The following is a 15,765-nucleotide window of genomic DNA, read 5'->3' on the forward strand; positions in this document are numbered from 1 at the left end:
CGGGGTTTCTACCTGTAGAGCCTCTTTTAGAGACTCAAACCAGAAGGCCGAAGCAGCAGTGACTGGGGCAATGCATGCAAGAGGCTGGAGAATAAAACCTTGTTGAATAAAAATTTTCTTAAGGTAACCCTCTAATTTTTTATCCATTGGATCTAGAAAAGCACAACTGTCCTCGACCGGGATAGTTGAACGCTTCGCTAGGGTAGAGACTGCTCCCTCCACCTTAGGGACCGTCTGCCACAAGTCCCGTGTAGCAGCATCTATAGGAAACATCTTTTTAAAAACAGGAGGGGGAGAGAACGGTACACCTGGTCTATCCCATTCCTTAGTAATAATTTCTGAAAACCTCTTAGGGATTGGAAAAACATCAGTGTAAACAGGCACTGCATAGTATTTATCCAATTTACACAATTTCTCTGGGACTACAATGGCGTCACAGTCATCCAGAGTTGCTAAAACCTCCCTGAGCAACACGCGGAGGTGTTCAAGTTTAAATTTAAATGTAGACATATCAGAATCAGGTTGAAGTGTCTTTCCTGAAACAGAAAAATCACCCACAGATAGAAGCTCTCCTGCTTCGGCTTCTGCACATTGTGAGGGTATATCAGACATAGCTACTAAAGCGTCAGAGAGCTCTGTATTTGTTCTAGCCCCAGAGCTGTCTTGCTTTCCTTGTAACCCTGGCAGTTTGGACAATACCTCTGTAAGGGTATGATTCATAACTGCCGCCATGTCTTGTAAGGTATACGCAATGGGCGCGCTAGATGTACTTGGCGTCCCTTGAGCGAGAGATATAGGTTCTGACACGTGGGGAGAGTTAGTCGGCATAACTTCCCCCTTGTCAGTTTCCTCTGGTGATAAATCTTTTAAAGCCAGAATATGGTCTTTATAATTTATAGTAAGATCAGTGCATTTGGTACACATTCTAAGAGGGGGTTCCACAATGGCTTCTAAACATAATGAACAAGGAGTTTCCTCTATGTCAGACATGTTTAACAGACTAGTAATGAGACCAGCAAGCTTGGAAAACACTTTAATAAATGTGAAAAAGCAGAATATAAAAAACGGTACTGTGCCTTTAAGGGAAAAAAACAGTCACATAACCTGCAAAACAGTGAAAAAAAGCAGTAAACTCTACAAAATTTTTACAGTGTGTATAATAGACTAAAATAGCATTGCACCCACTTGCAAATGGATGATTAACCCCTCAGGCTCAAAAACGAATCAGAAAAACCGTTATAAACAGTCACAAGCAAACCGCCACAGCTCCACTGTGGCTCCTACCTGCCCTTAAAAAGACTTTTGTAGGAACAAAAACCCTTTGCAGAGGTCCTATATGTCAGAGGACTCCTTCAGGGAAGCTAGATGTCTCATACTGCAAAAACTACTGTGCAATTAGAGCGCGAAAATAGGCCCCTCCCACCATGCACTCAAAGTGAAAGGGCCATAATAACTACTCCTAGGAGAAATCTAGTCAGCTATGTGGAAAACTAGGCCCCAAATAAAGATTTATCACCTTCAGAAAAAAACGTTTTTTATATAACATGCAAACGTTTTACATACTAAGGTTATAATCAGGCTTACCTTAAATGTATCAGGCACTGTCAGCATTTTCTAGACCTTATCATCTCTCTAGAAAAAAATATACTGAACATACTCTTCAGTTATGTGTGAGAACAGCAGTGAACCTTAGTTACAACCTGCTAAGATCATCAAAAACCTCAGGCAGAACTTTTCTTCTAATTTCTGCCTGAGGCAAAAACAGTACAACGCCGGTACCATTTAAAAATAACAAACTTTTGATTGAAGATAAACTACACTAAGTCACCACATATCTCTTGATACTTCCTTTCTTGTCGAGAACTGCAAGAGAATGACGGGAGTGGCAGTTAAGGGAGGAGCTATATAGACAGCTCTGCTGTGGGTGTCCTCTTGCAGCTTCCTGTTGGGAAGGAGAATATCCCACAAGTAATTGATGAATCCGTGGACTGGATACACCTTACAAGAGAAAATTATTTTGTCTACCCCTCAACTTGAGGGATTTGTCCTGAGGTAGGGCGTGCCCCTTACCTCCTGTAATGTCAGAAATTATTTCCTTCAGCTCAGGCCCGAATAGGGTCTTACCTTTGAAGGGAATAGTTAAAAGCTTAGATTTAGACGATACGTCAGCAGACCACGACTCTAGCCATAACGCTCTGCGCGCCAGAATGGCAAAGCCAATAGGATTTTAGCAGCTCTAATCCTATTGGCTGATTGAAATCTTTCAGCCAATAGGAATGCAAGGGATGCCATCTTGGATGACATCACTTGCATTGAAGTTCCAGTTTATGGTGGTGACCGTATGAAGAGGATGCTCCGTGCCAGATGTCTTCAGGATGGACCCGCTCCGCGCCAGATGGATGAAGATAGAAGATGCCGTCTGGATGAGGACTTCTCCGGCTGGATGAAGATGGAAGAGGCCGCCCAGATGAAGACTTCTTGCCACCTGGATGATGACTTCTCCGGCTGGATGGATCCTTCAAGCGGGTCTTCAAAAACTGTAAGTGGATCGTCGGGGGTTAGTGTTAGGTTTTTTTAAGTTTTTTTTTTGGGGGGGTTATTTTTAGATTAGGGTCTAGCAATGTAAAAGTGCTAAATGCCCTGGGGATCTTAGGTTATTTTAGATATGTTTTTTATTTGGGGGGGGGGTGTTTAACTGTTGGGGGGTGTTTGTATTTTTTTTTTTTTTTTTTTTTTTACAGGTAAAAAGAACTGACATCTTTGGGACAATGCCCCACAAAAGGCCCTTTTAATTGCCATTGATAGTTTATTGTAGGCTAGGGTTTTTTTATTTTGGGGGGGCTTTTTTATTTTGATAGGGCTATTAGATTAGGTGTAATTCTTTTTTATTTTTGATAATGTGGTTTTTAATTTTTCGTACTTTAGTGGTTTTTTTTTTTTGGTAACGTACTTTTAATAAGGTTTAATAGTATATTTAAATAATTTGAGTAGGGTTAGGGTTTTTTAATATGTAATTTAGTTAATTTAATTGGTAGTTTAATTTAATTGTAGTATAATAGGGTAGGTTAATATTTTAAAATAATAGTTTATTTTAATTCTACAGGTACGTTTAAATGTATTTGAAGATAGGGATGTTGTAATTTTAATTTAAAGTTAGCGGGTTGTTAGGTTTAGGGGTTAATAGCTTCATTTAGGTTAATGGCGATGTTGGGGGCTGGCGGTTTAGGGGTTAATAGGTTTAGTTAATGGTGGTGATGTGGGAGGCCAGAGGTTTAGGGGTTAATACGTTTATTTAGTGACGGCGGTGTCCGGGAGTGGCGAAATAGGGGTTAATAACTTTATGTTGCGGCGGGGTCAGGGAGTGGCATGATAGGGGTTAAACATTTTAATAAAGTGGCGGCGTTTAGGGACAGGGTATAAATAAAGTTGGTAAAAAGCCAAATAGACGCAAGATCGATGACTGCTAGTTAACAATAGTCCGATACTCATCGATCCCATACTTGATGGGCGTCTTTTTTTATAAATAGGGAGAGCGTATTGAGATCAGCGGCCACAATGTTAGGCGAGCGTATTTATGCCAGCGAATGCAACACAGTTGACGGCTTGATAGATATCTCCGATACTCCTTACAGAGACCTGTTAAAAATAAAAAAAGAACAGAGTAACCAACTCTGTTTCCTAACATATTGCTGCCCTAGTTATAGAAAGCCAAAGTAAGGGCCACCTCACAACTTCCTAACTGCTTAAAAGCCACCACTACTCCACTGAAGAGATTGGCATTGCTTGCAGGAAAAGTACCCCAAAAAGGAATTCATTTCTTTAGACACCAAAACTTCACCTCCTCCATTGACAGAGGCAAAGAGAATGACTGGGGATTATAGGTAGGGGAGTGACATTTAACAGCTTTTCTGTGGGGCTCTTTGCTGCCTCCTGCTAGCCAGGAGTGATATTCCCACTAGTAATTGGAATGACGTTGTGGACTCGCCGTAACTTAGGAAAAAAATTAGATACAGTGTGTCCTTAGAACCAATGTTACACAGGTACACGTAAAATCCTTTAAAATCAAATGTCACCCAAATAGGAATCCCGAATGCCAGCGTCTCTTTCCGTATCCTTAAGCGTTTCGAAGGTTATAAGTTTTAAGCTCCTTCTTCATCAGAGGATTGAAAAAAAGACTATGTTCCACTACTTGAAATGAGGCTGCTGTCCGCCTCTGTGAAAATTCTAAGCCCATTGGTCATCAATGGGTCATGTGACCCTGCTACGTACATTTTACTTGTGCCTGCGATTTCAAAGGTTACTTCTTTATGCACAATTTGTTTAAAGCAACAAGACACCACGACCAACCATTTAACATGGCTCACACATAATCTATATACAGAAGCAGTGATATAAATACTTCCCTATCTCAAATATATATAAAAAAATAATATAAATATGAATTACTGCGCTTTAATTCCTTATTTTGAATTTTTTTCACAGTTATATATACACTAAGGTTTACTTACAGAATCTATTAGATAAATTCATATATAATGTACCCCCAATTTCCTGACTCAAATAGCATACATCATTCTATGTCATAAATCATAGTACCCCTATGAATCTTTGAAAGCATCCCTCAGTCCTACCAGGTGGATGAAACACAGAAATAATAATTACTATCCTAGTAGTATTCATTCTTCCCAGAGATTGTTCTTATGTGTCCCGTTTATCCTTCCGATAGAACCTATTTCCCACACGGTTTTTACTGGGAAGTATTATGGATCTGCATCTTGTATGTGTATATATATATATATATATAGCTATAATAGGGTCACTTCATTTGAGTAGATGCAAAATTTAAAAAAATTATGAAATGACGTTAGACTATATCCAAATATTAGTACCAACATGCCCACATATGTGCATGTACCTACATACAAATATCCACGTGTGTGCATACACAAGGACAAAAAACAAACTTAACTGAATCCATCCCATAGGAAACCCGATCATACGTAGGTATGCACACAATTATTCACACATGTGTTTACACATGCATGAACATAAATACATGCACATATATGTGTATTCAATACAGTTTTCTTATTTATTAGTTCTCAAGTAGAAAGGCAGCCAAGTCAATATCTTTATTTAATCCATACGGAACCATTGTATGTAAGGTGTGGATCCAGAATATTTCTCTCCTTTTTAGTCTCAACTCCCTGTTACCACCCCTCTCCTTTATGGGTATATGCTCTAATATTGTAGCTTTAAGGCCTGTCGAATCCTTATTATGAAACTGCTTGAAGTGAGCTGAGAGATTGTGTTCTCCCCCAATTTTACATTCGTGAGATGTTCTGCTAATCTCTTCTTAAAGAGCCTAATCATACGCCCTACATACTGCAGTCCACAAGTACAATGTATTAAATAGACCACATGATCCATTTTACAGTTACAAGGGGCATTGACCTTACAAGATACTGAAAAACGCTGGCATTCGGAATTCTTATCTGGGTGACATTTGGTTTTAAAGGATATTACGTGTACCTGTGTAACAATGGTTTTAAGGACACTATGCGTGTCTGTTTTATGAAGTGCAATAGATACCTCATGAGCGATTGAGATTGACCAATGTGAGCAGCTTTTAACCGTGTATGTCATTTTAAAATTAAAACCGTTTTGTATACAGTATTGCACTATTTTGGTTTTATTTGTTCCCCTCAGTACAACAGAGAGAAGGGAAGTCTACCATAACCCAGGGAAGGACCAAAGCATCAGAAGTGGAGCCTCTCCTTGAATCGTGGGGCACTTACCTCATTTGATTGAGGTAAAAGTTTGTAAGTAGAAACCCAGAAAGGGTATTTTTATAGCTTTTTCACTGTTCATGTATTTGATTTTACAATGAGCTGGAAATCTTTTGAAGACACCAATACTGCATGAATTTGAACTCTTAATTTATATACTTGTGGATTTTATATGAATATAGGTGATTGTCTGTCTTATTACACATTTGCATACCGTTTGTGTCTCCTTTTAACTTGGATATATATATATATATATATATCTATATCTATATCTATATATATATATATCTTTCTATATCTATCTAGTTGCATTTGGCTAAGCAGTTTAAGTCCGGGACCACATCAAGGTCTCTTCCCTCCTGGATCCCTAACCTACTGGCACACAATGCATGCTTTTAAACAAACTGAGAACCAACAGAAGTGACACAGGCATTTGTAATTGTGTGGCTGTAGGTTAGGTACTCAGGAGGGAAGAGACCTTGACATGATGTTTGGCCAAATGCAACTAACTTCTATTTTTTCTTTTAAATCTCACTGTGTGCTTGCAGGAGAGTGCCAGACTGTGTGTTGTGTTGATAATTTTGCTTTGTCATTTTCCCTATGGGCTTTGCACCCAGGCTGGTCAGGGGTAAATGCCCGAGTGGTTATACAGTTGTCTGTAAGTGTTCAGGGCTGTCCATTTCCATGTTCAATAGACTGGATAAGATCAATAGATATTGTAACTACATTATATAAAGAGAGACTTTGGGATTTATTTTTTTATTTTATAAAAAAAAGAAAATAAATTAGTATTTACATTTGTTCAGTATTAACTTACATGGTCATTACAGCACTATGTGTTTGACACATACAACTGTTCTTGAATCAGTTTTTTAATAATATCATTTGCTGTCCTTCTCATGTTGAGAGAATATAAGTTTTGCAGTAAAGTGTTCACATTGTTGCTGCCGGTTTGTTCTCTCCATGTGGTAAGCATGTTGTAACGCTGCTCATAAAAGTTCATCGGGAAAGTGAGTTCTGCATCTTGGATATCAGTGTCTGACAGACGAAGGGATCTCATAAACCTTGTCCACTCCTTAGGCTTTACAGTTTTAGCAAATATGTCAAATGCTCTGCGGATGGCTGTGGAGGTATAAGAAAATAATGAGAAAACAGTAGGGACAATAGAGATGGAGAAAATGACATACTCTCCATAATGCCAGAAAGTGAGCAAGAATCACTACTAAGCTTCTAGAATACTCATCCCCTCTTGTGTCAGTCAGCTGTGGCTAAACTTACATACCCCATAATGCCACAGGCATTGTGCTAGGCTAGCTCTATAATGTCTCTTATATAGGGTCCATCTTCTGTGTATCAGCATGATCTCATGTGAAACTTTAAGGTGATATGAAACAGTACTCCTATGCTAAATCAAAGTAAACATAAAAAGAAACAGCAATAAGTTTACTTGTTTTCTTGCAAAATGAGCACTTAGAAATTCTCACTTTAGCCCCTGCCCTCAGGGAGATAAGAGCTGACATGTCCATTCTGTCCTCTTCTGAGCATGGGCAAACCAGACTTCCTGTTTTTAATTTTGCATTCACTAAACACTAATAGCTCAAGTTACTCTAGAAGTTTTATGACATTAAGCCAGATATGCTTTTCTGTAGAGACCCTTGTAGGGCTGTGACAGGAAAATAATGGACACTGCACAAATGAAGTAAAAAATAAATAAATGATAATAAAATCTTTTTAAAATGATGAATACATATTGCAATGATTTATAAGTATAAGCCACTGCTAAGTGCTTTTTAAATTACAACAATGAAATGGACGGCTTTATATCCCTTTAATCGTTGAGACTGTTGACTATGGCTGGGTTTAAATTGTATTGGACAGAGTGTTGGTGGTGTCATTTTATTCTTGAGCCCAGCCCGATTACCCATTAAAAAATAGTTCCATTAAAGGAACATTGTAATACAAAAGTTACATGTGCTAAATCATTAAAGGACCATTAAAAACAGTAGAATTACATAGCCAACAAATGCATAATTAAAGACATAACATAACAGTCTGCATTTTAAACTAGTGGATTTATTTTTTCTGACAAATTTCAAAGATGCTTCCATTTTTCCTTGCCCTGTATCATGAGACAGCTAACAGCCAATCCCAAAATGAATTAACTGAACTCTTGCACATGCTTAGTAGGAGCTGGTGCCTCAGCAAGTGTGTGCATATAACAAGGCCGTGCACATTTTGTTAATAGAAATAAACAGGTAAGTTGTTTTAAAGATTGCATGCTATATCTGAATCGTAAAACGTTAGTATCCCTTTAAAGAATGTAATATTTATATTCCTGACCATAGCTTACTCTGGTGTCAGTTACAATCTTTTCAGCTATCTGCTCCCAATAATGGTTTTTAAGTTTTGTCTTTTTTAGTCAGCAGATTTTTTGTTGATCACAACCCAAAATGAAATCAGCCGCTAAAAGTTCACAACAGAGAACGTGTATACAACAGAACAATTCCCAAAAACCTGATCTTGTTAAGTACTTGTTATCGGGATAAAAACTGTAAACCCAATCAATACTGATGTCTACAATGGCAGTTTCGCACCTCTTAAAGGGACATAACAGTATGAACTAACATAAGTTTCTAAATATATAATGGAAATTAACATTTTATTACATTATCTCTTCTATAACCCACTGGGAGTGCAATTATTCTACTGGCTGCGTTAACACAGCTTGGCCTCGAGGCCAAAAACTTTTAGGATGGGTGGGGATACCACTGGCTAAATAAACTAATTCAAATGCCAATATAAGGTTAATGGAAATACAGTACTTGGAAACAATTTAATACACTCCAGCAGGTAAAGTAGATCATTAGTAACAAATTAAAAGGGGAGAACATTTTCGAGTAAACTGTCCCTTTCAGTGTCACTCCCCTACCCATAATCCCCAGTCATTTGACCGAAGGGAAATGCAAAAGAAATAACACAAAGGTGTAGAGGTGCCTGAGGTTTAGTAAAAAAAATAATAAAAAAATATAACTGTTTTAAAGGGACACTGAACCCACATTTTTTATTTAATGATTCAGATAGAGCATGCCATTTTAAGCAACTTTCTAATTTACACATTTTATCAATTTTTCTTCGTTCTCTTGCTTTCTTGATTTGAAAAAGAAGGCATCTAAGCTATTTTTTTGGTTTAGAACCATGGAAAGCACTTGTTTATTGGTGGGTGAATTTATCCACCAATCAGCAAGAACAACCCAGTTTGTTCACCAAAAATGGGCCGGCATCTAAACTTACATTCTTGCATTTCAAATAAAGATACCAAGAGAATAAAGACAAATTGATAATAGGAGTCAATTAGAAAGTTGCTTAAAATTGCATGCTCCATCTGAATCACAAAAGAAAAAAAAAATTGGGTTCAGTATCCCTTTAATAAAGGGTGGGGTCGTGGACTCTCCATATCCGGAAAGAAAGAAATTCATCAGGTAAGCGGTAAGAGGGAAAGAAGTAGCTTTCTGAACCTTACGCTTTCCTGAGAAACAGGACAGAAGACTGGCGAAAATCCTTAATTGCCTGTAGGTAGAATTTTAGAGCACGCACAAGTTATTCTTGTCTTGCGGCAGAAGAGACCCTTTCCACCAGTAATATCAGAAATTTCTGCCAGACCAGGTCTGAACAAGGTCTTACCCTTGTAAGGAAGCACAGAAGCTTGGACTTCGAGGTAACATCAGCTGACCAATATTTTAGCCACAATGCCCTATGGGCTAGGACAGAGAAGCCAGACATCTTGGCTTCCAGTCTAATAACTTGCATGTTAGTATCAGAAATAAAGGAATTGGCTAGTTTGAGTTCAGATTCATGACAAGGCGTCGCACCAATAAGATGCCGCACTTGCAACTGTGGCAATACAAACTGCAGGTTGTCATTGAAGACCTTGATGAACATACATCTTCTTCAAATAAGCTTCCAGCTTTTTGTCCATGGGATCGGGTTGATTTACACCCCCTGCTAGCGGCTGCAAATCTGCAGGGGGCGGCATTGCACCAGCAATTCACAAGAACTGCTGGTGCAATGATAAATGCCGACAGCATTTATCGATGTGCAGCAGACAGCATCCGCTATATCGGATCATGTCTGCTCGCACCATAGTAAATAGGCCCCATAGTCTTTTTCATAATTTCAGATGTATATATTTTCAAAACAAACAAAAATTTATTTTATTTTTAAATATCAATTGTAAAAACAAAAACAGAATTTATGTTTACCTGATAAATTACTTTCTCCAACGGTGTGTCCGGTCCACGGCGTCATCCTTACTTGTGGGATATTCTCTTCCCCAACAGGAAATGGCAAAGAGCCCAGCAAAGCTGGTCACATGATCCCTCCTAGGCTCCGCCTACCCCAGTCATTCGACCGACGTTAAGGAGGAATATTTGCATAGGAGAAACCATATGATACCGTGGTGACTGTAGTTAAAGAAAATAAAATATCAGACCTGATTAAAAAACCAGGGCGGGCCGTGGACCGGACACACCGTTGGAGAAAGTAATTTATCAGGTAAACATAAATTCTGTTTTCTCCAACATACGTGTGTCCGGTCCACGGCGTCATCCTTACTTGTGGGAACCAATACCAAAGCTTTAGGACACGGATGAAGGGAGGGAGCAAATCAGGTCACCTAAATGGAAGGCACCACGGCTTGCAAAACCTTTCTCCCAAAAATAGCCTCAGAAGAAGCAAAAGTATCAAACTTGTAAAATTTGGTAAAAGTGTGCAGTGAAGACCAAGTCGCTGCCCTACATATCTGATCAACAGAAGCCTCGTTCTTGAAGGCCCATGTGGAAGCCACAGCCCTAGTGGAATGAGCTGTGATTCTTTCGGGAGGCTGCCGTCCGGCAGTCTCGTAAGCCAATCTGATGATGCTTTTAAGCCAAAAAGAGAGAGAGGTAGAAGTTGCTTTTTGACCTCTCCTTTTACCGGAATAAACAACAAACAAGGAAGATGTTTGTCTAAAATCCTTTGTAGCATCTAAATAGAATTTTAGAGCGCGAACAACATCCAAATTGTGCAACAAACGTTCCTTCTTCGAAACTGGTTTCGGACACAGAGAAGGTACGATAATCTCCTGGTTAATGTTTTTGTTAGAAACAACTTTTGGAAGAAAACCAGGTTTAGTACGTAAAACCACCTTATCTGCATGGAACACCAGATAAGGAGGAGAACACTGCAGAGCAGATAATTCTGAAACTCTTCGAGCAGAAGAAATTGCAACCAAAAACAAAACTTTCCAAGATAATAACTTAATATCAACGGAATGTAAGGGTTCAAACGGAACCCCCTGAAGAACTGAAAGAACTAAGTTGAGACTCCAAGGAGGAGTCAAAGGTTTGTAAACAGGCTTGATTCTGACCAGAGCCTGAACAAAGGCTTGAACATCTGGCACAGCTGCCAGCTTTTTGTGAAGTAACACAGACAAGGCAGAAATCTGTCCCTTCAGGGAACTTGCAGATAATCCTTTTTCCAATCCTTCTTGAAGGAAGGATAGAATCTTAGGAATCTTAACCTTGTCCCAAGGGAATCCTTTAGATTCACACCAACAGATATATTTTTTCCAAATTTTGTGGTAAATCTTTCTAGTTACAGGCTTTCTGGCCTGAACAAGAGTATCGATAACAGAATCTGAGAACCCTCGCTTCGATAAGATCAAGCGTTCAATCTCCAAGCAGTCAGCTGGAGTGAGACCAGATTCGGATGTTCGAACGGACCCTGAACAAGAAGGTCTCGTCTCAAAGGTAGCTTCCATGGTGGAGCCGATGACATATTCACCAGATCTGCATACCAAGTCCTGCGTGGCCACGCAGGAGCTATCAAGATCACCGACGCCCTCTCCTGATTGATCCTGGCTACCAGCCTGGGGATGAGAGGAAACGGCGGGAACACATAAGCTAGTTTGAAGGTCCAAGGTGCTACTAGTGCATCCACTAGAGCCGCCTTGGGATCCCTGGATCTGGACCCGTAGCAAGGAACTTTGAAGTTCTGACGAGAGGCCATCAGATCCATGTCTGGAATGCCCCACAGTTGAGTGACTTGGGCAAAGATTTCCGGATGGAGTTCCCACTCCCCCGGATGCAATGTCTGACGACTCAGAAAATCCGCTTCCCAATTTTCCACTCCTGGGATGTGGATAGCAGACAGGTGGCAGGAGTGAGACTCCGCCCATAGAATGATTTTGGTCACTTCTTCCATCGCTAGGGAACTCCTTGTTCCCCCCTGATGGTTGATGTACGCAACAGTTGTCATGTTGTCTGATTGAAACCGTATGAACTTGGCCCTCGCTAGCTGAGGCCAAGCTTTGAGAGCATTGAATATCGCTCTCAGTTCCAGAATATTTATCGGTAGAAGAGATTCTTCCCGAGACCAAAGACCCTGAGCTTTCAGGGATCCCCAGACCGCGCCCCAGCCCATCAGACTGGCGTCGGTCGTGACAATGACCCACTCTGGTCTGCGGAAGGTCATCCCTTGTGACAGGTTGTCCAGGGACAGCCACCAACGGAGTGAGTCTCTGGTCCTCTGATTTACTTGTATCTTCGGAGACAAGTCTGTATAGTCCCCATTCCACTGACTGAGCATGCACAGTTGTAATGGTCTTAGATGAATGCGCGCAAAAGGAACTATGTCCATTGCCGCTACCATCAAACCTATCACTTCCATGCACTGCGCTATGGAAGGAAGAGGAACGGAATGAAGTATCCGACAAGAGTCTAGAAGTTTTGTTTTTCTGGCTTCTGTCAGAAAAATCCTCATTTCTAAGGAGTCTATTATTGTTCCCAAGAAGGGAACCCTTGTTGACGGAGATAGAGAACTCTTTTCCACGTTCACTTTCCATCCGTGAGATCTGAGAAAGGCCAGGACAATGTCCGTGTGAGCCTTTGCTTGAGGAAGGGACGACGCTTGAATCAGAATGTCGTCCAAGTAAGGTACTACGGCAATGCCCCTTGGTCTTAGCACAGCTAGAAGGGACCCTAGTACCTTTGTGAAAATCCTTGGAGCAGTGGCTAATCCGAAAGGAAGCGCCACGAACTGGTAATGCTTGTCCAGGAATGCGAACCTTAGGAACCGATGATGTTCCTTGTGGATAGGAATATGTAGATACGCATCCTTTAAATCCACCGTGGTCATGAATTGACCTTCCTGGATGGAAGGAAGAATTGTTCGAATGGTTTCCATTTGAACGATGGAACCTTGAGAAACTTGTTTAAGATCTTGAGATCTAAGATTGGTCTGAACGTTCCCTCTTTTTTGGGAACTATGAACAGATTGGAGTAGAACCCCATCCCTTGTTCTCCTAATGGAACAGGATGAATCACTCCCATTTTTAACAGGTCTTCTACACAATGTAAGAATGCCTGTCTTTTTATGTGGTCTGAAGACAACTGAGACCTGTGGAACCTCCCCCTTGGGGGAAGCCCCTTGAACTCCAGAAAATAACCTTGGGAGACTATTTCTAGCGCCCAAGGATCCAGAACATCTCTTGCCCAAGCCTGAGCGAAGAGAGAGAGTCTGCCCCCCACCAGATCCGGTCCCGGATCGGGGGCCAACATTTCATGCTGTCTTGGTAGCAGTGGCAGGTTTCTTGGCCTGCTTTCCCTTGTTCCAGCCTTGCATTGGTCTCCAAGCTGGCTTGGCTTGAGAAGTATTACCCTCTTGCTTAGAGGACGTAGCACTTTGGGCTGGTCCGTTTCTACGAAAGGGACGAAAATTAGGTTTATTTTTGGCCTTGAAAGGCCGATCCTGAGGAAGGGCGTGGCCCTTACCCCCAGTGATATCAGAGATAATCTCTTTCAAGTCAGGGCCAAACAGCGTTTTCCCCTTGAAAGGAATGTTAAGTAGCTTGTTCTTGGAAGACGCATCAGCTGACCAAGATTTCAACCAAAGCGCTCTGCGCGCCACAATAGCAAACCCAGAATTCTTAGCCGCTAACCTAGCCAATTGCAAAGTGGCGTCTAAGGTGAAAGAATTAGCCAATTTGAGAGCATTGATTCTGTCCATGATCTCCTCATAAGGAGGAGAATCGCTATCAACCGCCTTTACCAGCTCATCGAACCAGAAACATGCGGCTGTAGCGACAGGGACAATGCATGAAATTGGTTGTAGAAGGTAACCCTGCTGAACAAACATCTTTTTAAGTAAACCTTCTAATTTTTTATCCATAGGATCTTTGAAAGCACAACTATCTTCTATGGGTATAGTGGTGCGTTTGTTTAAGGTGGAAACCGCTCCCTCGACCTTGGGGACTGTCTGCCATAAGTCCTTTCTGGGGTCGACCATAGGAAACAATTTTTTAAATATGGGGGGAGGGACGAAAGGAATACCGGGCCTTTCCCATTCTTTATTTACAATGTCCGCCACCCGCTTGGGTATAGGAAAAGCTTCTGGGAGCCCCGGGACCTCTAGGAACTTGTCCATTTTACATAGTTTCTCTGGGATGACCAACTTGTCACAATCATCCAGAGTGGATAATACCTCCTTAAGCAGAATGCGGAGATGTTCCAACTTAAATTTAAACGTAATCACATCAGGTTCAGCTTGTTGAGAAATGTTCCCTGAATCAGTAATTTCTCCCTCAGACAAAACCTCCCTGGCCCCATCAGACTGGTTTAGGGGCCCTTCAGAACCATTATTATCAGCGTCGTCATGCTCTTCAGTATCTAAAACAGAGCAGTCGCGCTTACGCTGATAAGTGTTCATTTTGGCTAAAATGTTTTTGACAGAATTATCCATTACAGCCGTTAATTGTTGCATAGTAAGGAGTATTGGCGCGCTAGATGTACTAGGGGCCTCCTGAGTGGGCAAAACTCGTGTAGACGAAGGAGGGAATGATGCAGTACCATGCTTACTCCCCTCACTTGAGGAATCATCTTGGGCATCATTGTCATTGTCACATAAATCACATTTATTTAAATGAGAAGGAACTCTGGCTTCCCCACATTCAGAACACTGTTATCAAGTTTATGCCTGTTTAACATGTCTGAAATACCAGATAGACTAAGTACAAAAAACGTTTTAAAATAAAACCGTTACTGTCACTTTAAATTTTAAACTGAACACACTTATTACTGCAATTGCGAAAAAATATGAAGGAATTGTTCAAAATTCACCAAAATTTCACCACAGTGTCTTAAAGCCTTAAAAGTATTGCACACCAAATTTGGAAGCTTTAACCCTTAAAATAACGGAACCGGAGCCGTTTTTAACTTTAACCCCTTTACAGTCCCTGGTATCTGCTTTGCTGAGACCCAACCAAGCCCAAAGGGGAATACGATACCAAATGACGCCTTCAGAAAGTCTTTTCTAAGTATCAGAGCTCCTCACACAAGCGACTGCATGTCATGCCTCTCAAAAACAAGTGCGCAACACCGGCGCGAAAATGAGGCTCTGCCTATGATTGGGGAAAGCCCCTAAAGAATAAGGTGTCTAAAACAGTGCCTGCCGATATAATCTTATCAAAATACCCAGATTAAATGATTCCTCAAGGCTAAATATGTGTTAATAATGAATCGATTTAGCCCAGAAAAAGTCTACAGTCTTAATAAGCCCTTGTGAAGCCCTTATTTACTATCTTAATAAACATGGCTTACCGGATCCCATAGGGAAAATGACAGCTTCCAGCATTACATCGTCTTGTTAGAATGTGTCATACCTCAAGCAGCAAGAGAGTGCTCACTGTTCCCCCAACTGAAGTTAATTGCTCTCAACAGTCCTGTGTGGAACAGCCATGGATTTTAGTAACGGTTGCTAAAATCATTTTCCTCATACAAACAGAAATCTTCATCTCTTTTCTGTTTCTGAGTAAATAGTACATACCAGCACTATTTTAAAATAACAAACTCTTGATTGAATAATAAAAACTACAGTTAAACACTAAAAAACTCTAAGCCATCTCCGTGGAGATGTTGCCTGTACAACGGCAAAGAGAATGACT

The 15,765-nt window shown here is 40.6% G+C and overlaps 2 protein-coding genes across 2 annotated transcripts in view; both read right to left on the reverse strand.

Annotated features, from left to right (window-relative positions):
- Positions 1–15,765, reverse strand: part of LOC128663585 (tumor necrosis factor receptor superfamily member 10A) — a 340,293-nt gene that overhangs the window by 227,961 nt on the left and 96,567 nt on the right. The window lies entirely within an intron of this gene.
- Positions 6,533–15,765, reverse strand: part of LOC128663586 (uncharacterized) — a 53,875-nt gene continuing 44,642 nt past the window's right edge. The window contains exon 6 of the mRNA XM_053717982.1: positions 6,533–6,911. Within this exon, the coding sequence (XP_053573957.1) occupies positions 6,622–6,911 (290 nt within the window). The 3' untranslated portion in view covers positions 6,533–6,621. The remainder of the gene's footprint in view (positions 6,912–15,765) is intronic.

This window comes from Bombina bombina, chromosome 6, assembly GCF_027579735.1.
Source record: "Bombina bombina isolate aBomBom1 chromosome 6, aBomBom1.pri, whole genome shotgun sequence".
In the NCBI taxonomy this organism is placed as follows: Eukaryota; Metazoa; Chordata; class Amphibia; order Anura; family Bombinatoridae; genus Bombina; species Bombina bombina.